This window comes from Notolepis coatsorum (genome assembly GCF_963971535.1).
Source record: "Notolepis coatsorum genome assembly, chromosome: 1".
In the NCBI taxonomy this organism is placed as follows: domain Eukaryota; kingdom Metazoa; phylum Chordata; class Actinopteri; order Aulopiformes; family Paralepididae; genus Notolepis; species Notolepis coatsorum.
In genome coordinates, this window is record NC_140165.1 from 14,450,348 (window position 1) to 14,474,147 (window position 23,800).

General features: G+C 44.9%; 1 protein-coding gene across 1 annotated transcript in view; it reads right to left on the minus strand.

Moving 5' to 3' along the window:
• Positions 1–23,800, minus strand: part of LOC311223607 (plakophilin-4-like) — a gene marked incomplete at both ends in the record, with an annotated part of 77,144 nt that overhangs the window by 40,752 nt on the left and 12,592 nt on the right. The window contains 7 exons of the mRNA XM_084308382.1: positions 156–438; positions 1,962–2,132; positions 9,542–10,046; positions 14,969–15,123; positions 17,342–17,461; positions 21,078–21,112; positions 23,636–23,748. Coding sequence (XP_084164508.1) covers positions 156–438; positions 1,962–2,132; positions 9,542–10,046; positions 14,969–15,123; positions 17,342–17,461; positions 21,078–21,112; positions 23,636–23,748 — 1,382 coding nt within the window. The remainder of the gene's footprint in view (positions 1–155; positions 439–1,961; positions 2,133–9,541; positions 10,047–14,968; positions 15,124–17,341; positions 17,462–21,077; positions 21,113–23,635; positions 23,749–23,800) is intronic.

The window sequence follows — 23,800 nt, forward strand, 5'->3', positions numbered from 1 at the left end:
AACGTCAAATACTTCAACGTCAATATCACAATACTTAAATCAATAATGCTAAATTAATCGCATCATAGTCAAAGCATCATGATACTATTATAATCAGAAGCTCTAGTATGTGCATATCTCTGTGTATGTGCAGCATTATGTATTTGCTCGTGTACCTGGGGTCCTTGTGGATGCTGTCGATGGAGGGCGAGCGGGTCACCGCCCTGTCCAGCGGCCCCGAGTGCCTGGAGTAGAGCGGCTCGCCGGACAGCCCCTGCTGGGAGACCCTGTAGGAGTCGGACAGCTCCTGCTGGGAGACCCTGTAGGAGTCGGACAGCCCCTGCTGGGAGACCCTGTAGGAGTCTGCGTACAGGGTCGCAGAGTTCAGCCCGTAGCTGCTGCTTCTTTGGTACGGCAGCGTGCTGCTGCGGCTCGTGGCCCGTTGGAGAGTCGCCAAACCTGGGGTTTCAGGTCAGATTAGAATCATATTTAGGTCAGATTATCAGATTAACCATTAATCACATTACCGGGTTCACCAGACAGGATCACTTACCTCCCCACCGTGAACGGAAAAGGGGGGTATTGTGATGTCAGAAAGTGATCTAGAACATTGGTTTGCTAAAGTGGGGTCTAGGGACCTCCGGGGTTCCCTCCCCAAGCAGAATGAGGGCCTCTCCCTCCCCAAGCAGAATGAGGAATAGTTTCACCCTCATTTTATTCACTAGTAGTTACCATAGTACCGGTCCCGAAATGACATCTGGTCATAAATCATTATTTTTCAGACTGTTGTATAAAAGTAGCGATTTTTATTTCAAACATATTCAAGTATAAACATCATAAACATGTCACAACAGCATGTAGAATGTATATTATCATCAATATGTTAAGTGTTATTAGATAGATTTTACTTTTCGATTTGGTCAAGTCTATTTCGCGAGGGCGACCATTTTGGATATTTTGAACCATGGGAATTGTAGTTCTTTTGCTGCCATTTTGTAGCAGACTTCCACAGGTCTGGTTCTGCGTTGGAATTTTGGAAAACTACACTTCCTGTAAGGTTCTATGGGGTTCAAGGTTCAGAGTTCTGTATGAATTATTTCAATAACTGTTATTATTCGGGATAATAAGCCACAAAAGCTAAAGTTTTTGACAAATATTGAAAGGCAGTTAGTTTCTCTTCCCTATTGTTAACATGTAGGAACAATTAGATCTGAAATTAGTTTCAAAACGGTTGCACTGTGGGGGAAATAAAAAAGTACAGTAGATTTCATTATCTGTTCTTATGCACGCCTGGTGATACTAAATCCAAATTGAACTCGGGCATTTGAAAGATAATATGTATATATATATAAATGTGCAAATTGGCTATAATAAGGTAATTTATAAGCCTCCTATTCTATATTCTATAATAATATTTCAAATTGCATTGGTCCGGATGGGAGAATTCAGTACTGTATCTACAGAACCTTCTGTTTAATCATCTTCCCTTTATTCATTTCCTTAGATTTTTTTGTACACATGATCTCAAGAAGGTACTGAACGAGATCAGTGGCAGTTTCTAATGTTTGGTCATTATTAGCATGGTGTTATTCATCATAATTCATATTCTCCTTTGTTTCATCACAATTTAAGCAAGCCTAGTAATAGACACAATATTTCTGACACTGTGAATACATTCCCTGAGGTCCATAGATGTTCCTAGATACCAAGAATATGCAAATGGACGTTGTAGAAGTGGAGCAATATTCCATTTACCTAGGTATATATTTTAGGCGGATTTTCAGAAAATATTCCACGGGTGGAAGAGGTTAAATCACAAACAACATCAAACTCTATGTTCCAGGAAAGACTGGGGCTCCTGGAACAGATAGTATCTTATCAAATGCAGGTCTATAGCCCTACTGTGTATTCCTTTGGAGGTCCTGAAAATGTTTGGGAACCCACTGCACAAATGCAGCGTAGCTGTTCTCAGGGCATAGTACCTGTGCCTGTCCTGTAGAGGGCGCTCTGGGGGTCGTGGGTGGGACTGTGGTAGAGCGGGCTGTGGAAGGAGCGCTCGTCGAACACAGGCGTGATGTGGCAGTCGGGGGACAGGGCGGCGTGCAGCTCCGGGTCCATCTGCCCCGGGTGGCTGGCGTAGGAGCTGTGGAGACCTGGGGGCAGCCATGGAGCATATTGAAAAACGTTTGCACATTTCTTGATTCTGATTGGGTCTGAAACAGTGAAGTTACCGGTTGTTATTTAGTATAACACACTCCACGTGACCCCAGATCCCTCCCACAACCGAATTACTTACTACTTACTAAAAATGGAAGTATGAATAGCTTTTGAACGAATCCTCCAAAAAAGATAGTCAACTGGAATATGTTAGTTTGTTACATACACATGGATTATGTAATTTGCCATGACTCATTGTAAAAAAAAAAGAAAAAATCGTCAGATTTGATTGATTGATTGAAAATTGTATTACCAGATTGCAGAATGGGTACAATACAGTACGGCACAATACACACAATTGTTAAGGGGATGCAGACCAGAGAAAGACTTTCGTCTTGTTTACATCAGGGTCCCCCATTTTCAATGCATCATAACATATATGACATACATGACATACAGATAGACAGTACTGCTACATCTATACATTTATGACATACCAGATTTACAAATACAGTACTGTTTGTGATACAAGAAGAGTTGGTAGGTAGGAGATTGGTAGGTGGGGTGGAGGGGGGGGTATTTCGTATAACACACTCCACGTGACCCCAGAACCTCAATGTAAATAAACTATAATCACCCTACAAAAACAGTACTGTATTTGTAAATCTGGTATGTCATAAATTTATAGATGTAGCAGTACTGTCTATCTGGGTTTAACATGTTTGTGGAGGTCCCTCTGGTGTCTACTAGTGGATCTACTATTGGATCTACTTTCTCTGTGGATGGTTTTGTGAATAAATCAATTATGCTTCAATTACTGTGTGTTTATTCTATAGCAATAAGGTTGGGTGAATTCGGCCATTGTATAAAATACATTATTACATGGCGTTTTCACATTCGCCGAAATGCTTGCTTGTGATTGGTCAATAGCCCCCTGACAGCGGTCATTATCAGACAATAATGACCGCTGTGGGACAATGATGACCGCTGTGCGCAGCTGTTCGCAATCAAGCCCACTGACACACACTGTTTCAGTGCAATTAGACACTGCCGGTGTTCTGCTGCCGGCGATGACAGGGGGCGGAGCGACGAGCGGAGCCAGAACGCAGCCAGAACCAGTGTTGCGAGTCGATGTAAAATGAATTAGGTATATTGTTAGTAAGTTAGCCATGTAATAAGCGGGATAATGTATAGCTATACTCGATCATTGTCGCAAAATAATTGACCTTCACTGACGTTTAAAACACCTCGCCGAGGCGGCTCGGTATTTTAAACTCTGTGTCGGTCAATTATTTTGCGACAATGACCTCGTAGCTATACATTATCCCTTACTTACACGACTTGTAGTCGTGTGTTATATGAATTAGATCATGCCTAGGGGGGTCTAACGACCCCTAGGCATGATCTAATTCCTATAACATACTCCTGCGAGTGATTTAATGCTTAAATATTATACACTCCTCATACCAAAAACACTATTCAAACCGAAAACACTCCTCAATACCAAAAATATTCCTTAAACCAAAAACACTCAAACCAATAACACTCCTCAAACCAATAACACTCCTCAAACCAAAAACACTCCTCAAACCAAAAACACCCCTCAAACCAATAACACTCCTCAAACCAATAACACTCCTTAAACCAAAAACACTCCTCAAACCAATAACACTCCTCAAACTGAAAACACTCCTCAAACCAATAACACTCCTCAAACCAAAAACACTCCTCAAACCAAAAAAACTCAGACTAAAAACACTCTTCATACCAATAACACTCCTCAAACCAATACCACTCCTGGTACATCCCTTTAGTATTTGTTTTCTTCATTCAACAGTAAGATGGCTGGGAGTGATACAGATCAATTATTATCTGTAAGGGAGACACAGGAGAGAAGGTTCTGGTGGGATTTGAACCCAGGCCAGGACGGGCCTCTCACTTTCTCCCCAAGGACTCACACCGGCTTCCCACACGCCAACACTGTAGGGACGACTGACCAAGCCGGAGGTACGGGAATTGCCGGGATTTGAACGGTGGTACCTCTATACTACTAGAGATGAGTAAAACTCACACAAAATAACTCAATACAGTGTAGCTGCTGATAAAAACAAGGGAAATATATATATATATTTTTAGACAAAACGATATTCGCATAAACTATCCAATTTTCTATAATTTAACGACTATTCAAATATTCAAAAATCAATGCCCATCCCTATATACTACCCAGCTGCCCCTAGGCAGAGGTCTCTAACCACTACACCTTCTCTGGGCACGCAATGCCAATTCGACTGTGTACACACACAAAAGCATTTGTCAAGAATGTTTTCATTAATCAAGAACGAAAGTCGGAGGTTCGAAGACGATCAGATACCGTCGTAATTCCGACCATAAACGATGTCAACTAGCCGTGACCCGCCTGGCAGCGTCCGGGGAAACCAAAGTCTTTGGGTTCCGGGGGGAGTATAGTTGCAAAGCTGAAACTTAAAAGGAATTGACGGAACACACACAAGATGAAAAGCCACTAAATTACATAAAGATTAGCACTGGAGCACGGAACACAAATCAATGTTCTCCATTTTCATTGGCTGATATGTTTGGATTCGCCTGATGATGGTGTAAAATGCAAGATGCAGCGAGAAGATGGTGTCGCTAGGCAAATCCAGTAAACAAACGGCCACATCATCACCAATAACTCTGTTTCTACCCTTCTGTTTTGACCTGAAACTTGATCCTAGCCGCACCGTATAGATAGAACACTGTGCCAATGCTGGCGATTGCAATTTTTTCGTATTTTTTTAAAAAGTGCCAGTCTCACAACTTTCATTGGCTGCCGGCCAGGATGCAGCAGCAGCAGCAGCACCCTGCAGGCTGCAGTGAGCGGTAAATAGCCTAATCTTCTAATGTCACGTATCTTTGCCCTTTAATCTGGGATTACACTGGGATCTACAGGATAACAAGATTTAGACTGTGTCTGGATTATTAGGCCACTCAACGGCCTCCACAGATTGAAAAACAACTGGTATTTGTTCATTTTTAAGGCCCTTATTGGTAAGCTACCTCCTTATGTCATTATTGTTAATGCAATGTTGCAACCTATGGAACCCGGCGTTCTAGTGACTGGCTGGTCCTCAGGGTCCCCTGAGTTTGCTCGGAACAGGCCAAATCAGAATTTCGCTATGATGCCCCCTGGCTCATGGAATGAACTCCAACAATCCCTAAAAATGTTGATTCTCCCTCTATTGCAGAATTGATCACTTATCGTCGTCGATTTGTTATCCGACCTTGCTTTTGTCGACCCTCGTCATGTCATCTTGTTGTTGTCATTTTATATGCTGTGATTTCTATGCTGTATTCATGATCGCTCATCTCTCTGTATGTACACTTGATGTGACTGTAAATGGGGGGAAACCTCAGTTCAGTTGCCTTTTGAGTATAGACGCCGGTAAATAAAAAGGTTTAAAATAAAAACTAAACTACGAGTGAATGACTAGTGACGGCCATTCACTGCGAGTCGATGATCTCATACTCTTTTGTGGGACGTAGCGAGAATAGAGCGCATTCCGTTCGGTCCAGCGCTTCTCCCTCCCACTTTGCAGCCATCTCGCTTTCACACACACACACACACACACACACACACACACACACACACACACACACACACACACACACACACACACACACGCACACGCACACACACACACACAAAACAAAGAACCGCACACACAAACCCACACGCATGAACCCAAGCGTACATCGACACGCATACATTACGGTAGCGGGCCACGGCAGTGAATGTTATTATTATCAACCACCGATGGCTCCGTTGGTGCTTTGTATGAAAACAAGGCTCTCTCTATGTGGGTCAGAGGCTTAGAGCAAAGTGGCCGGAATGGAGGACGGATACATAAATCTCTCGTCAGTACAGCGTCAGCCATGTTTGATTCTTTCTCCAATAATAATCCCCTTCCCCCCCCCCCCCCCGCCCCGCCGCTGACGGTCAGTAAGAGCAAGGGTTGAAGCGCAGAAAGACAGCGCGTCCAGAACAATGAGAAATTGCGTCTCATCACTTAGTGAGAGAACAAACGAGAGAGAGACAGATGATGACACTCGACTATATTTCCGTGCAGCCCCGGTTAACCCATTGTACTCTAATGTCCTCTGTAAGCCTTAAAGGGATATATATAAATTTAATTTCAATCCTTTGTTTAACCTTGAAAGGTTTCCCTCATTCACAGTCACGTCGAGTGGACATACAGAAATGGGCAAAGAAAAAACCACGGCAAATCACACAGCGTATATAAAATCGTAACAATAAGACAACAAGACGAGGCAAAAAGCAAGGATAACAAATGAATTAAAACACGTCGTACTTGATTGACAAATGTTGGAGATCAAAGTCTGCAACAGAGGAGAGCATCTCAAGCTTTAAGGACTGTTGGAGTTCAAAATACCATTCCAATAATGATGTAGTATAAGTAGGTAGCTTACTAATAAGGGCCTTAAAAATGAACAAATACCAGCGTTTGTTGCGCCTCTCCGTCAGAGAGGGCCAACCAACCTTCTCATAAAGGACACAGTGATGAGTGTCGTATCTATCATTAGTGATGAATCTGAGGGCGGAGTGATAGGAATCACTGTTATGAATGCATTTTTAGCATTTTTTTCTTACATTGCACATCGTAAGAGCCAGTGGATAAACAAACATTCCACTGCACATCTTACTGTTCGCAAGTTGTACCCACACAAATGACAACAGACACAAAGGCTTGTTGAGGATGCATACGGAGCTGCACGCTCCTGTGCAGCTGCGCTCAGTCAGTGCACACACACACACACACACACACACACACACACACACACACACACACACACACACACACACACACACACACACACACACACACACACACACACACACACGCACGCACGCACGCACGCACGCACGCACGCACGCACGCACGTACTGAGGAGCTGGACCAGATGCTCAAACCCACCACACGCCCAGGTACTGTCCACCACGGGCGCATCAACCATCTGTTCTACGTTGTCTCACGCTTCCCAGCAGGTGTACAGAACTTAACTCTTTTGGGTGGCCTTGTACCCGTATTGACCTTACTAAAATAAGATGTCATGCTAAGAGGTCACGTTCTACAATCTACAGTATGACTTACTAGTATAGGGTCTTTATACCTGTAACACTGTACATATGAATACTACAGTATACTACCTTGGGTTTCCTGAAAGGTGCTATAGAAATTTGATTTATTATTATTATTATTACAACTCTGTACATGAATCTGAATCTATTATTACTCAGTAGTATTTATATATTTTGTACCCAGTTTAATCACCTGGGCATTGTATGTTACTATTGCACTTTACGGTTACATTTGTACTCTGGTTAGATGCCAAACTTATTTTTGTTGTATTGTACTTGTGCTGTATAATGACAATACATTTGAATCTAATCTAATACAAGTGCAATGCTTAGCCTCTCTCTCCCTTATATAAGGAGCTGGTGGGGCGTTTCTGTATGCAAATGCAGGTGTACGGGAACACGCTTTCAGTTTAAGAATGAGTGACGTTCTTCATTCAGCCGAGACGGTTTTGGCCATTTATGAACACCGTTTCACACGCGCAGCGCAGGCACCCGGAGGAGGACCTTCCTAAATGTACTTGTACGAACTTCTTACGAAGATAGTTGCATACACTTTCGATCATTGTCTGAAGCACGGGAAGTAGTAGAACAAATTATACGTGCGTAAATATGTCGTAGAGTGTTTATTTTTTATACTTTGAAGCAACTTAAGGGGAAACTTAAGGGGGAATCAGGTTAAGTCAGGGCTCAACAGGACTGACTGAGTCCCTCAGTTGGACTAGAGTACAGTAACCGCATTGATTCATACACGGTGGCCATTTTGCTCTTATGGCATATAATATCATGTTCATGACATGACATGAGAGCAAAACGGTGTGTGTTTCAATGGCGCCATTTCCATCTGGAAGTTAGACCTGAGTCACCCTCTGGAAGAGCTGAGTCACCCTCTGGAAGACCTAAGTCACCCTCTGGAAGAGCTGAGTCACCCTCTGGAAGACCTAAGTCACCCTCTGGAAGAGCTGAGTCACCCTCTGGAAGAGCTAAGTCACCCTCTGGAAGACCTAAGTCACCCTCTGGAAGAGCTGAGTCACCCTCTGGAAGACCTAAGTCACCCTCTGGAAGACCTAAGTTACCCTCTGGAAGAGCTGAGTCACCCTCTGGAAGAGCTGAGTCACCCTCTGGAAGAGCTGAGTCACCCTCTGGAAGAGCTGAGTCACCCTCTGGAAGACCTAAGTCACCCTCTGGAAGAGCTGAGTCACCCTCTGGGAGATCCGCTCAGCAGAAACACTTGGGCCAGATGGCCCTGCTGTGTGGAGCTGAACAGATGCGACACACGAGGTCCTCCACTCGCCTACTGGCAACGTGCCAGGAAGAAACACTGGCCCTTCCAACGCACAGGAGGACAGATGCGTGGTGTTGTAGACATAGACACAGGCTACTGTACCCATGTGAACTGCCCTGCGTGTGAAGAGTTCACCCCCTCCCGACATGCGATACACGGGTTTGATCCGGTTTGAGGCGACGACCCGCGGAACTATCGACGCCGTAGGGTCGTTGCTATCGATTCTGACCTAAATCGCTGACGTTGCCGTCACTTCTTTTCTCTTTTTTTTTAAAGGAACACGCCAACATTGTGGTAAATGCACTTATCGTCTTCTCCAGAGTCAAACGAGAAGATAGATACCAGTTTCCTCTCTGTGTGCGTTCAGTAGAAGGTTATCCGTCTGCAAGCTAGCTTGGCTTAGCACCTTTAAATAACGAAGAGTTGCGATGGAGGTGTCCGTCTTCAACAGAGGACTCAAAGTATGGTTGAAATCAAAGCAACATGTGTAGACGCGGACTGGTTTTGTTGTTTTGGTCACGGACTCTTGTTCTGGCAACTATTTGTTCGGATTTGTGATTTTAATTCTGTATCATACTGTTCATTTTATTCTATCTTTTAGAAAAACCTCAATGGACTGGTGTTGAAAACTAGCACTCGTGCTATGAACACGCAAAACAACACACCTGGTCCGTCCACTGTGAGTGGTCCAATGTAGCCGTGGTGTCCATTTGAACCCTTTCACTACCCCACTAGCAAAGGGTTAACCCTTTCAATGCGACGATACAGAAGGTTAACCGGGCCGGTTAACCCTTTCACTGCCACACGACAAAGGGTTAACCCTTTCACAAGCACACCACAGCATGTTATATTTAACCCTTTCACTACCACACTACAGACGATTACCCGCCTGCAGTGTGGTAGTGGAAGTGGTAGGTGAAAGGGTTAAATAAAAGTTTTCATTCATTCATTCCTATACGGACCTATGAGGCTGTCGGGGCGGGGCAGGGCGCTCCTCTGGTACAGGCCGTAGGGGTCGGCTCCGTAGGCCAGCGGCTGGCTCTGCCGGGGGAGGGTGGAGCCGTAGTGCTGCGGCACCGCCGTCATGCCGCTGCGCAGGGGCGACCCCAGGCCCCGCCCCTCCACCAGGGACAGGCTGGAGCCCAGCCGCCCGCCTCCCCCGCCGCCCGCCGCCGGGGTGCTGCTGGCGCTGGCCGGGCGCAGGGGGCCGCGAAGGCCGTCGGAGTATGGAGAGCCGGGCCGGGCGCCGTTGCCGTTGGCGAGGAGGGGCTGCGGGGAGGAGGGCGACGGCAGGGAGGGCGGCATGCTGGTGCCGGGGAAGATGCTCGCCAGGGGCTTGGGCTCGGAGAGGATGGGCGAGCCGTAGGCGCTGCCCTGCGAGGTGCGCAGGGAGATGCGCGAGGGCGACACGGCGCCGCCGGAGGGGAGGGACGCCATCCGCCTCATCGCCCGCCCCGATGTTGATGCCTGGGAGGGGAGGAGATGGAGAGAATCAGTCGAGTCGGCAGCTGGAGTTTGGTCAGCCGCACTTCTTTAGTCTTTAGTAACTGACCATCTGGATCAGCCAAGGGACCATCTCAAACCCCACCCTCTTTTCAAAGGACCATCTCAAACCCCACCCTCTTTTCAAAGGACTCTCTCAAACCCCACCCTCTTTTCAAAGGACTATCGCAAACCACACCCTCTTTTCAAAGGACTCTCTCAAACCCCACCCTCTTTTCAAAGGACTCTCTCAAACCCCACCCTCTTTTCAAAGGACTCTCTCAAACCCCACCCTCTTTTCAAAGGACTATCTCAAACCCCACCCTCTTTTCAAAGGACCATCTCAAACCCCACCCTCTTTTCAAAGGACTATCTCAAACCCCACCCTCTTTTCAAAGGACCATCTCAAACCCCACCCTCTTTTCAAAGGACTATCTCAAACCCCACCCTCTTTTCAAAGGACCATCTCAAACCCCACCCTCTTTTCAAAGGACTCTCTCAAACCCCACCCTCTTTTCAAAGGACTATCTCAAACCCCACCCTCTTTTCAAAGGACCATCTCAAACCCCACCCTCTTTTCAAAGGACCATCTCAAACCCCACCCTCTTTTCAAAGGACCATCTCAAACCCCACCCTCTTTTCAAAGGACTCTCAAATCCCAAATCCTCTTTTCTTGATCCTCCGTTCACAACTGTTGTGTCCGAGGGATCAGACAATCATCCAGACTTTTTACAGTAATTTTATAGCCAATATTTGTCTGATTGTAGAACTGCCATTTTTGTGTCCTTTTCACTGGGGATGTGTTGCTTAATACAATGACATGTGAACAACAGAATAATACCAGCTTGCCAGAAAGCTTAAAAAAAATTGTTTAGTTTTCAACATAAGTTTAGTTTTGTTCTCAATAACAGCTAATCATAATTATGTCCGTCAGAGGGTGGCGTAGAGAGTTTATGGTACACTTTTGTAACCCAATATGAATAGGGCAACAACAATGGCTTCAAATGCTGCCACCGAGACTACTTCAAGGTGCTGTGGATAACATTCAGAGCTCGAGACTCGTGTGTTTAAGACTTCCGGTTTGAGAAATCTGATTTTCTATTTTCTCAGCAACTGAGCAACTGATCAGTAAACGGATTTCACCATTTCACAGCCTAAGAAAGGAGCCTACCTGATTACACCCTAAGAGAGGAGACTACCTGATTACACCCTAAGAGAGGAGACTACCTGATTACACCCTAAGAGAGGAGCCTACCTGATTACACCCTAAGAGAGGAGCCTACCTGATTACACACTAAGAGAGGAGCCTACCTGATTACAGCCTAAGAGAGGAGCCTACCTGATTACACACTAAGAGAGGAGCCTACCTGATTACACCCTAAGAAAGGAGCCTACCTGCTTACACCCTAAGAAAGGAGCCTACCTGATTACACCCTAAGAGAGGAGCCTACCTGATTGCACCCTAAGAGAGGAGCCTACCTGATTACACCCTAAGAAAGGAGCCTACCTGATTACACCCTAAGAGAGGAGCCTACCTGATTGCACCCTAAGAGAGGAGCCTACCTGATTACACCCTAAGAGAGGAGCCTACCTGATTACACCCTAAGAGAGGAGCCTACCTGATCGCAGCCTAAGAGAGGAGCCTACCTGATTACACCCTAAGAGAGGAGTCTACCTGATTACACACTAAGAAAGTTGCCTACCTGATTACACCCTAAGAGAGGAGCCTACCTGATTACACCCTAAGAGAGGAGCCTACCTGTTTACACCCTAAGAGAGGAGCCTACCTGAGCCTACCTGATTACACCCTAAGAGAGGAGCCTACCTGATTACACCCTAAGAAAGTTGCCTACCTGATTACACCCTAAGAGAGGAGCCTACCTGATTGCACCCTAAGAGAGGAGCCTACCTGATTACACCCTAAGAGAGGAGCCTACCTGATTACACCCTAAGAGAGGAGCCTACCTGATCGCAGCCTAAGAAAGGAGCCTACCTGATTACACACTAAGAGAGGAGTCTACCTGATTACACACTAAGAGAGGAGCCTACCTGATTACACCCTAAGAGAGGAGCCTACCTGATCGCAGCCTAAGAAAGGAGCCTACCTGATTACACACTAAGAAAGGAGCCTACCTGATTACACACTAAGAGAGGAGCCTACCTGATTACACCCTAAGAGAGGAGCCTACCTGATTACACCCTAAGAGAGGAGCCTACCTGATTACACACTAAGAGAGGAGCCTACCTGATTACACCCTAAGAGAGGAGCCTACCTGATTACACCCTAAGAGAGGAGCCTACCTGATTACACCCTAAGAGAGGAGCCTACCTGATTACACCCTAAGAGAGGAGCCTACCTGATTACACCCTAAGAGAGGAGCCTACCTGATCGCAGCCTAAGAGAGGAGCCTACCTGATTACACCCTAAGAGAGGAGCCTACCTGATTACACCCTAAGAAAGGAGCCTACCTGATCGCAGCCTAAGAGAGGAGCCTACCTGATTACACCCTAAGAGAGGAGACTACCTGATTACACCCTAAGAGAGGAGCCTACCTGATTACACCCTAAGAGAGGAGCCTACCTGATTACACCCTAAGAAAGGAGCCTACCTGATTACACCCTAAGAGAGGAGCCTACCTGATTACACCCTAAGAGAGGAGCCTACCTGATTACACCCTAAGAGAGGAGCCTACCTGATTACACACTAAGAGAGGAGCCTACCTGATTACACCCTAAGAAAGGAGCCTACCTGATTACACCCTAAGAGAGGAGCCTACCTGATTACACCCTAAGAGAGGAGCCTACCTAATTACACCCTAAGAAAGGAGCCTACCTGATTACACCCTAAGAGAGGAGCCTACCTAATTACACCCTAAGAAAGGAGCCTACCTGATTACACCCTAAGAGAGGAGCCTACCTGATCGCAGCCTAAGAGAGGAGCCTACCTGATTACACCCTAAGAAAGTTGCCTACCTGATTACACCCTAAGAGAGGAGCCTACCTGATTACACACTAAGAGAGGAGCCTACCTGATTACACCCTAAGAGAGGAGCCTACCTGATTACACACTAAGAGAGGAGCCTACCTGATTACACCCTAAGAGAGGAGCCTACCTGATTGCAGCCTAAGAGAGGAGCCTACCTGATTACACCCTAAGAGAGGAGCCTACCTGATTACACCCTAAGAGAGGAGCCTACCTGATTACAGCCTAAGAGAGGAGCCTACCTGATTACACCCTAAGAGAGGAGCCTACCTGATTACACCCTAAGAGAGGAGCCTACCTGATTACACACTAAGAGAGGAGCCTACCTGATTACACCCTAAGAGAGGAGCCTACCTGATTACACCCTAAGAGAGGAGCCTACCTGATTACACCCTAAGAGAGGAGCCTACCTGATTACACACTAAGAGAGGAGCCTACCTGATTACACCCTAAGAGAGGAGCCTACCTGATTACACCCTAAGAGAGGAGCCTACCTGATTACACCCTAAGAGAGGAGCCTACCTGATTACAGCCTAAGAGAGGAGCCTACCTGATTACACCCTAAGAGAGGAGCCTACCTGATTACACCCTAAGAGAGGAGCCTACCTGATCGCAGCCTAAGAAAGGAGCCTACCTGATTACACCCTAAGAGAGGAGCCTACCTGATTACAGCCTAAGAGAGGAGCCTACCTGATTACACCCTAAGAGAGGAGCCTACCTGATCGCAGCCTAAGAGAGGAGCCTACCTGATTACACCCTAAGAGAGGAGCCTACCTGATTACACCCTAAGAGAGGAGCCTACCTGATTACACACTAAGAGAGGAGCCTACCTGATTACACCCTAAGAGAGGAGCCTACCTGATTACACACTAAGAGAGGAGCCTACCTGATTACAGCCTAAGAGAGGAGCCTACCTGATTACACCCTAAGAGAGGAGCCTACCTGATTACAGCCTAAGAGAGGAGCCTACCTGATTACACCCTAAGAGAGGAGCCTACCTGAGCCTACCTGATTACACCCTAAGAGAGGAGCCTACCTGAGCCTACCTGATTACACACTAAGAGAGGAGCCTACCTGATCGCAGCCTAAGAAAGGAGCCTACCTGATTACACCCTAAGAGAGGAGCCTACCTGAGCCTACCTGATTACACCCTAAGAGAGGAGCCTACCTGATTACAGCCTAAGAGAGGAGCCTACCTGATCGCAGCCTAAGAGAGGAGCCTACCTGATTACACCCTAAGAGAGGAGCCTACCTGATTACACCCTAAGAGAGGAGCCTACCTGATTACAGCCTAAGAGAGGAGCCTACCTGATTACAGCCTAAGAGAGGAGCCTACCTGATTACACCCTAAGAGAGGAGCCTACCTGATTACACCCTAAGAAAGGAGCCTACCTGATTACACCCTAAGAGAGGAGCCTACCTGATTACACCCTAAGAAAGGAGCCTACCTGATCGCAGCCTAAGAGAGGAACCTACCTGATTACAGCCTAAGAGAGGAGCCTACCTGATTACACCCTAAGAGAGGAGCCTACCTGATCGCAGCCTAAGAGAGGAGCCTACCTGATTACACCCTAAGAGAGGAGCCTACCTGATTACACCCTAAGAGAGGAGCCTACCTGATTACACCCTAAGAGAGGAGCCTACCTGATTACACCCTAAGAGAGGAGCCTACCTGATTACACCCTAAGAGAGGAGCCTACCTGATTACACCCTAAGAGAGGAACCTACCTGATCGCAGCCTAAGAAAGGAGCCTACCTGATTACACCCTAAGAGAGGAGCCTACCTGATTACACCCTAAGAGAGGAGCCTACCTGATTACACCCTAAGAGAGGAACCTACCTGATTACACCCTAAGAGAGGAGCCTACCTGATTACACCCTAAGAGAGGAACCTACCTGATCGCAGCCTAAGACAGGAGCCTACCTGGCCGGAGGCTTGTCCCTCCGCTCTGGGGCTTCTGGAGAGGGACGCCCAGGGCTCGGAGCGGACCACGTTCTGATTGCTGTAGTAGCTCATGCTGCTGTCCTGATAGCCGCTGTCCGAATACGAGGTCATCAGCACCGAATGGCCCCCGGAACCTTGGAGAACGAAGAGGAGGAAGAGGAGCACGGAAATGGGAAGAGCAGAGGGAGGGACACGGAGACAGAATGAGAGGTTAGGACAGCGAGACGGAGCCAGACACAGAAGAGGCTGAGAGAGGATCCCTCCATTTGGCTAAATTACCTTGTGTGAGAAGATGCACCTCAGGATAAAAGCTGTTAAACGGTTTTAAAAAGGCATTGAAAGACAGCAATGGCACTTTTTACAGTAAAATTAGCATACCATTACATACTCTTTTTACATGTGCATATATTACTATACGTATATGCATCCTATGTCCAATCTCATCTGCAAGGTACATGTATAGGTAAAGAATACTCATATAGCTTAGTCCCAGAAGATACATGTGGAAACTAACACAATTGACACAAATGTCCATTGATGATGTCAAACCTAAACTGGTATCTTATCTTTGCTTGTGATAATAGCGTCTGTGGAGGCATAGAGGTGTGAGAAATCACAAAGCATCCCCGCTACTGCACAGTTCCTTCACTGAATTCATGAATTATACAATCTTTAACATTTTGGGGGGAGTCATCTGCATATATAGATTCAATAAACGTTGGCCTACTTTTGTTTTAGAAAGCCGATTCGAGAATAAACGTAGAGGATGTCTTTAAACATTAACTACAGGCCCTTTCCAACTCCAATTTTATAGAGGAACATTTTTAAGCATCCTTTAAGGGGACACACCAACATTATGGGATATGGACTGCCTTTACTGTATATCGTGCTTTTGTCCAAAGCGGTTTACAACGTACGGTACACCTCCCATTCTCCCATTCACTCACACATTCACACGCCGACGGCAGAGGCGACCATGCAAGGTGTCACCCTGCTCATCGGGAGCAGTTCGGGGTCAAGTGTCTTGCTCAAGGACACTGCCGACACGCTGCCGGGAGGAACCGGAAGCGAACCGGGAACCTTCAGATTATCAGACGACCACTCTACCTCCTGAGCCAACAGGCATACCGTCTTCTCCAGAGTCAGACAAGAAGATGGATACCAATTTCCGTGTGTTCAGTAGAAAGCTATCCAGCTGCAAGCTAGCCTAGCTTAGCACAAATTAATGGAAGCAGATATGAACCGGCTGGCCTAGCCGTTGCGGTGAGGTGCCAGAAACACCTCTTCCGGAGTTTTATTAAGCTAGGCTACCGGCCCGTATCCGCTTCCATTCATTTGTGCTAAGCTAGGCTAGCACAGAGAGGAATGTGGTATCCATCGTCTGACTCTGAAGAAGACGGTAAGCGCATTTCCCATAAAGTTGCCGTGTTCCTTTAAGTATCGCCAGTACAGATCTGTATTAGTGCCCTATTTTCTGTTTGTACAAAGAACCATCAGTGGTACGTTCCTGCTAACAGAAGCATCAGTGGGACGTTCCTGCTAACAGAAGCATCAGTGGTACGTTCCTGCTAACAGAACCATCAGTGGTACGGGACGCTAACAGAACCATCAGTGGGACGTTCCTGCTAACAGACCCATCAGTGGTACGGGACGCTAACAGAACCATCAGTGGGACGTTCCTGCTAACAGACCCATCAGTGGTACGTTCCTGCTAACAGAACCATCAGTGGTACGGGACGCTAACAGAACCATCAGTGGGACGTTCCTGCTAACAGACCCATCAGTGGTACGGGACGCTAACAGAACCATCAGTGGGACGTTCCTGCTAACAGAACCATCAGTGGTACGTTCCTGCTAACAGAACCATCAGTGGGACGTTCCTGCTAACAGAACCATCAGTGGTACGTTCCTGCTAACAGACCCATCAGTGGGACGTTCCTGCTAACAGACCCATCAGTGGTACGTTCCTGCTAACAGAACCATCAGTGGTACGGGACGCTAACAGCCCCATCAGTGGTACGTTCCTGCTAACAGACCCATCAGTGGTACAGGACGCTAACAGCCCCATCAGTGGTACGTTCCTGCTAACAGACCCATCAGTGGGACGTTCCTGCTAACAGACCCATCAGTGGTACGTTCCTGCTAACAGACCCATCAGTGGGACGTTCCTGCTAACAGACCCATCAGTGGTACGTTCCTGCTAACAGAACCATCAGTGGTACGGGACGCTAACAGCCCCATCAGTGGTACGTTCCTGCTAACAGACCCATCAGTGGTACGTTCCTGCTAACAGAACCATCAGTGGTACAGGACGCTAACAGCCCCATCAGTGGTACGTTCCTGCTAACAGACCCTCACTGTCATGCAGGGAGGCTCGCTCCGGCTCGCGCGGGTAGAGACCTTCTTCCCCCTGGAGGTGAAGGGCGGGCGCCATGGACGACGCCTCCCTCGCTCTCCCCTGGGGCTCCACCACTGCCGAGGCATCTGATGTACATGCGGGTCACAAACACAACAAGCGGTTGCAAGCAAAGGAATAAATAACTGAATGGTCTTTTAATGACTTCCTACGGTATTTTGTTCATTTATTGGACAGTGGGCAGTGACGATTGCAGTTGAAAACAGAGGAGAACGATTTGTGACAGGAAAGCAAAAGGGTCCTTTTTTATTATATATATATTTTCTTCTTCGTAACTATTGTTATTATCATTTTTTACTTTTATTTATTCATCTATGTGGGGACGAGTAGGTATGGATATTGGATGTATACTATGGATGGATGGATAGGTATACTAGTCCAGGATCAGTAACATCTACACTTTTTTGTTTTTGTATGGGTGATGGGTAAAAAATAAATAAATAATGGATTTAGAATATACGTATGTATATGTACATTTGTGTGTGTGTGTATGTATATACGTATATACAGTAGGGCTGTCCCCGACTAAGGATTTGTATAGTCGACTTGTAGTCGCCAAAATTAGCCGATAGTCGACTATGAAAAAAGATTAATAAAAAAAAGTATAATTAATTTTTTATTTTTGGATCATTCCATTTGGGCTGTGGGGGTGCTTAATATCGGAAGGAGTCGACGGAAGGCTTCTTGTTCTCTGTGAAAGCATGCAATTGGTCCACTGATGGATACATGTTGATATTTGTCTAGTCTAGTGTGTTCATTAGATGGGTGAAATCCTCTTTCAGTGCCTCTGTGCCTGTTTTCATAGGCAGTTAGCCTCTGGTATGCGTGCCATTAGCGTTAGCCATGCTTCTAGGCCTCTTTTATTTTGGAAAGAATGACAAAAAAAATTAAAATTTAATAAATTATTATAATCTTTATATATATATATATTTTTTTTTTGCATTCGACTAAGAGGTTGGCAGTCGACTACGGCTCATTTCGATTGATAGTTGACTATTCGACTAATAGGGGTCAGCCCTAATGTACAGTATGTTTGTATGTACGCATACATGTATGTATGTATGTATATGTGTGTGTGTATCTATGTATATGTGTGTCTGTGTATGGTATGTGTGTACATATACACCTAAATGTAGAGTGACTTCATTGACACAATAAAGTATAAAAGTTTTTTTTTTTTTTTTTAAAGGAAAGCAAAAGGGTCCAATTTAAAACAGAACGGCGGGCTAGTCAGGACGCGTCTACCTTAATGATAAGCAAGCAGTGCAAAAATGCGGAAGCATTCGTCACCGCACGCCACTACGGTAAAGCGCCTTTCTTTTGGGAGCTGTCACGCGGAAATAGGCTGTCTATTGCCATTCTCTTTGACAAACTCTAACCTTAACCAGCTCCTTAACAGCGCCTAAACTTAACCGTTCTAACCTTAACCAACTCCGAAACAATGCCTAACCTTAACCTTAACCTTAACCATGCCTAACCTTAACCATAGAAATTATATTGCCATTCTCTTTGACAAACTCTAACCTTAACCAGCTCCTTAACAGCGCCTAAACTTAACCGTTCTAACCTTAACCAACTCCGAAACAATGCCTAACCTTAACCTTAACCTTAACCATGCCTAACCTTAACCGGCGAAAGAATACACGTTAAAAAAAAAAATCACGTTAATAAAAAAATATTCGATGGGATTCGAACTCGCCAGCAAACGAGCCATAGGATCCACAGCCATGTAGTCTTGCCAATTGAGCTATTTCTAGATACTGAATAAGGGGCGGTGACTTATATATATTGAGCTCCGCTCGTGTCGAACCAAGGCGGGATCTCATGCGCATGCGCGCGAGCACGCCGGCGCACGCACGCACCTGAGCGAGCACGCCGCCGGTGCACGCACGTGCGCTGGGCGGCGGAAAATGAAAGGCGCATTACCGCACGCCACTACGGTAGAATGCTTCCGCATTCTTGCACTGCTTGCTTATCATTAAGGAAAAGGCAGTCAGGACAGAACATTTAAATGTTAAATTAATTATTATGTGGTTTCAAGGAAGGACATGAGTTGTCTGCCTGACCAACCAAAGCTTCAGTAAAGCTTCATCCCGTGCTGCTATTTTGTGGGTAAGCACCGTATATATATATATATTAAAGCTGCACCAGGTAGTTTTGAGAAGAATACTTACCTCTACAATAACTAGTTACAAATGTTTGACTATTGTTTATAATCTGAACACAAATCCAAAAAAATCACCCATTGAAACAAAGTGAACCAACATTGCTCTTAGAGGATGCTTCTTTGAAACAAAGTGAACCAACGTTGCTCTTAGAGGAAGCTTCTTTGAAACAAAGTGAACCAATGTTGCTCTTAGAGGAAGCTTCTTTGAAACAAAGTGAACCAACGTTGCTCTTAGAGGAAGCTTCTTTGAAACAAAGTGAACCAACGTTGCTCTTAGAGGAAGCTTCTTTGAAACAAAGTGAACCAACGTTGCTCTTAGAGGAAGCTTCTTTGAAACAAAGTGAACCAACGTTGCTCTTAGAGGATGCTTCTTTGAAACAAAGTGAACCAACGTTGCTCTTAGAGGAAGCTTCTTTGAAACAAAGTGAAGCAACGTTGCTCTTAGAGGAAGCTTCTTTGAAACAAAGTGAACCAACGTTGCTCTTAGAGGAAGCTTCTTTGAAACAAAGTGAACCAACGTTGCTCTTAGAGGAAGCTTCTTTGAAACAAAGTGAACCAACGTTGCTCTTAGAGGAAGCTTCTTTGAAACAAAGTGAACCAACGTTGCTCTTAGAGGAAGCTTCTTTGAAACAAAGTGAACCAACGTTGCTCTTAGAGGAAGCTTCTTTGAAACAAAGTGAACCAACGTTGCTCTTAGAGGATGCTTCTTTGAAACAAAGTGAACCAACGTTGCTCTTAGAGGAAGCTTCTTTGAAACAAAGTGAACCAACGTTGCTCTTAGAGGAAGCTTCTTTGAAACAAAGTGAACCAACGTTGCTCTTAGAGGAAGCTTCTTTGAAACAAAGTGAACCAACGTTGCTCTTAGAAGAAGCTTCTTTGAAACAAAGTGAACCAACGTTGCTCTTAGAGGAAGCTTCTTTGAAACAAAGTGAACCAACGTTGCTCTTAGAGGAAGCTTCTTTGTGTGGTCAAGGTGGTGGGAGGGTAGAAGCACCGCAGCTAGGGATGTCCGATATTATCGGCCTACCGATATTGGCATTCAAATGTGATATCGGAAAATATCGGTATCGGTTTAAATTCTTTTTTTTTTTACATTTCTATAGAAGTTATGTCCGATATTATCGGCCTACTGATATTATTGGCCGATATCGGCATTAAAATGTGATATCGGTTGATATCGGTATCGGAAATTAAGAGTTGGACAATATCGGTATTGGTAAAAAAGCCAATATCGAGCATCCCTAACCACAGCCAATCAGATCATCTCTAGTTTCAAACAGCGCTTCAGGCATCCAGTTTTCCTTGTGTATTCAATACTAAAGATATACGTTTAGTATTGAATACAAAAAAAAGAAACGACCCAGTGCGGCTTTAATAGTGCTTCCTATTAGTATTTACCCAGTTTTACAATATCAACAATGTTTTTTCTATCTGCTCTCAATTGTTTTTCTGTCACATATTGTCTTGATACGGCTTAGTGTGCGTGAGTCTAGGATAAACCGTACCTGCGGATCGCCATGCGAAGGACTTCTCAGATGAGCTTCAGGAGAGGAGAGGAGAGGAGAGGAGAGAAGAGGAGGAGAAAAGAGGAGAAGAGAGGAGAAAAGAGGAGAGAAGAGGAGAGGAGAAAAGAGGAGAGGAGAAAGGGAAGGGCAAGGAGGATAAGGGAATGGAGAGGTAGATCAGATAACACAGACCTGTTATGTAACCAGAAATAACACCATGCACTAGTGTAGCTGGGCTATACTGCAAATGCAAATTATATAGGAATATAATAATATATAATTATTATTAATAAATAGCATTACATGGGTCCAGGCTATTGTAGCTGCAGCAGTAGCAGCTAAAGTATATGAATCAATGAAGCATCAGCAGCTGTACGAAACAATGAAACATTAACAGCTGTATGAATCAATGAAGCATTAACAGCTGTATGAATCAATGAAGCATTAACAGCTGTACGAAACAATGAAGCATCAGCAGCTGTATGAATCAATGAAGCATTAACAGCTGTATGAATAGATGAAGCATTAACAGCTGTATGAATCAATGAAGCATTAACAGCTGTATGAATCAATGAAGCATCAGCAGCTGTATGAATCAATGAAGCATTAACAGCTGTATGAATCAATGAAGCATCAACAGCTGTATGAATCAATGAACCATTAACAGCTGTATGAATCAATGAAGCATTAACAGCTGTATGAATCAATGAAGCATCAGCAGCTGTATGAATCAATGAAGCATTAACAGCTGTATGAATCAATGAAGCATTAACAGCTGTACGAAACAATGAAACATTAACAGCTGTATGAATCAATGACACATTAACAGCTGTATGAATCAATGAAACATTAACAGCTGTATGAATCAATGAAACATTAACAGCCGTATGAATCAATGAAGCATTAACAGCTGTATGAATCAATGAAGCATTAACAGCTGTATGAATCAATGAAGCATTAACAGCTGTATGAATCAATGACACATTAACAGCTGTGTGAAACAATGACGTATTAACAACTGTATGAAACAATGAAACATCGGAATATCAGCAGAAGCATTGCAGCATTGCAGCAGTATGAAGCATTGCAACACTGTAGCAGCAGCAGCAGCAGCTGTGTAACTAATGAAACATGGCAGCAGTAACAGCTGTATAATCAGAGCCCCTGCTGCATCTCTCCACCTGGACATCCTGCAGCAGAGACATTATGTAACACAGAACAGACACCGGGCAGAGCGCACGGACGTGAGGGGCAGTTCAGCTGTTGTGAGGGGCAGAGCGCACGGACGTGAGGGGCCGTTCAGCTGTTGTGAGGGGCCGTTCAGCTGTTGTGAGGAGCCGTTCAGCTGTTGTGAGGGGCCGTTCAGCTGTTGTGAGGGGCCGTTCAACTGTTGTTTTGAAAGTCGCAGAGGGGCGGGCCCTCGTGGAAAAACTGAACATGCGGTTTTGTGAATGGATTGTGGAGATTGTGTACACGACGTGGCACGACTCACACTTGTGAGTTACCTTTAGTGATTCTTAAAGGAGAATGAACGAATGAATGATTTTATTTTGGTCTTCTTTTACAAAGCAATGTACAGTAGTAGGCGCATTTATAAAGAAATTAAGAAAATGACCGAAAAGGTGTAGGCTGAAGCCGAGGCTTATAATTGCCTACCCTATTTACATTACATTATTAACACACACAAAAAATAAATAATAATTCAGTACATAATTTTGCTAAAACAAAAAGGTTACAAAAGTTTCATAGTTTTATATACAAAACGTATACACATTTATTTATTTTGTATACTTTTTTTTTAAGATTTTAATACAAAAAAAAATGATGAATGCCCCCCTGTTAAGATATTCTGGGAAGAAGTAACCACGCAATTATCAGAATTTTTATTTCTGAACATACCTGTACTGCCTTCTGTATTGTTGTTGAATGATGTTTCTCAAATAGCAGCTACTAAACAGCTAAAGAGACTAATTTTGTCGGTGTTACGGCTGCTAAAAAGCTGATAGCATCACGCTGGATTCAACCGGATAAAATGTGCCTAAAGGTAATGGGCTCTTACTTATCTCGATGTGATTTATCTTATCTACAGCAAGAATTTTTGGTGTCAATGAAGCCAGCATTGGAATCTGGTTAGAAGTGGTGGAGAGAATAAAGGTTAGCATATGAATTGTAATCCTTGGTTAGAAGCGAAATAATGGATGGGTTATCCAAGGGGGGTCCTGGGGGGGGGGGGGGGGGGGGGGGTGGGAAGAAGAGCGAGTAAGAGCATATGTATGTATTGTATTGCAAGTATAATGTATATATCTCATAAACTACATTTATATTGATTCAAATATTGGAATGTATAATCCTGTGATTTATTGTGGATATTTACTGTAATGCTTGTGTGTCTAGTTTTATGTCATGTCAAAAAAATTATAAAAAGATTTGTTCACAATTTTTTTTTTATATAATTAGGATAATATCAAGGTTTTATATTTATGTATCACCTTATATTTGAATAACTTCTTAAATGTATGTATCGAACTACACATTTTTTATTCGATAGCATCACCTACCTGCTACTGTCGCCGCCTGGCGAATCGGCTCCCAGCATGCACCGCTCCAGCTGACTGGCCACAATCTGACGCTCCTCTTCCAGCTCGCGAGTCAGACGCTCAAACTGAAGCTCCTATGGCAAGACGGAGGGGACAGTGAGGACCCGTATTACCATGGTGATTTCT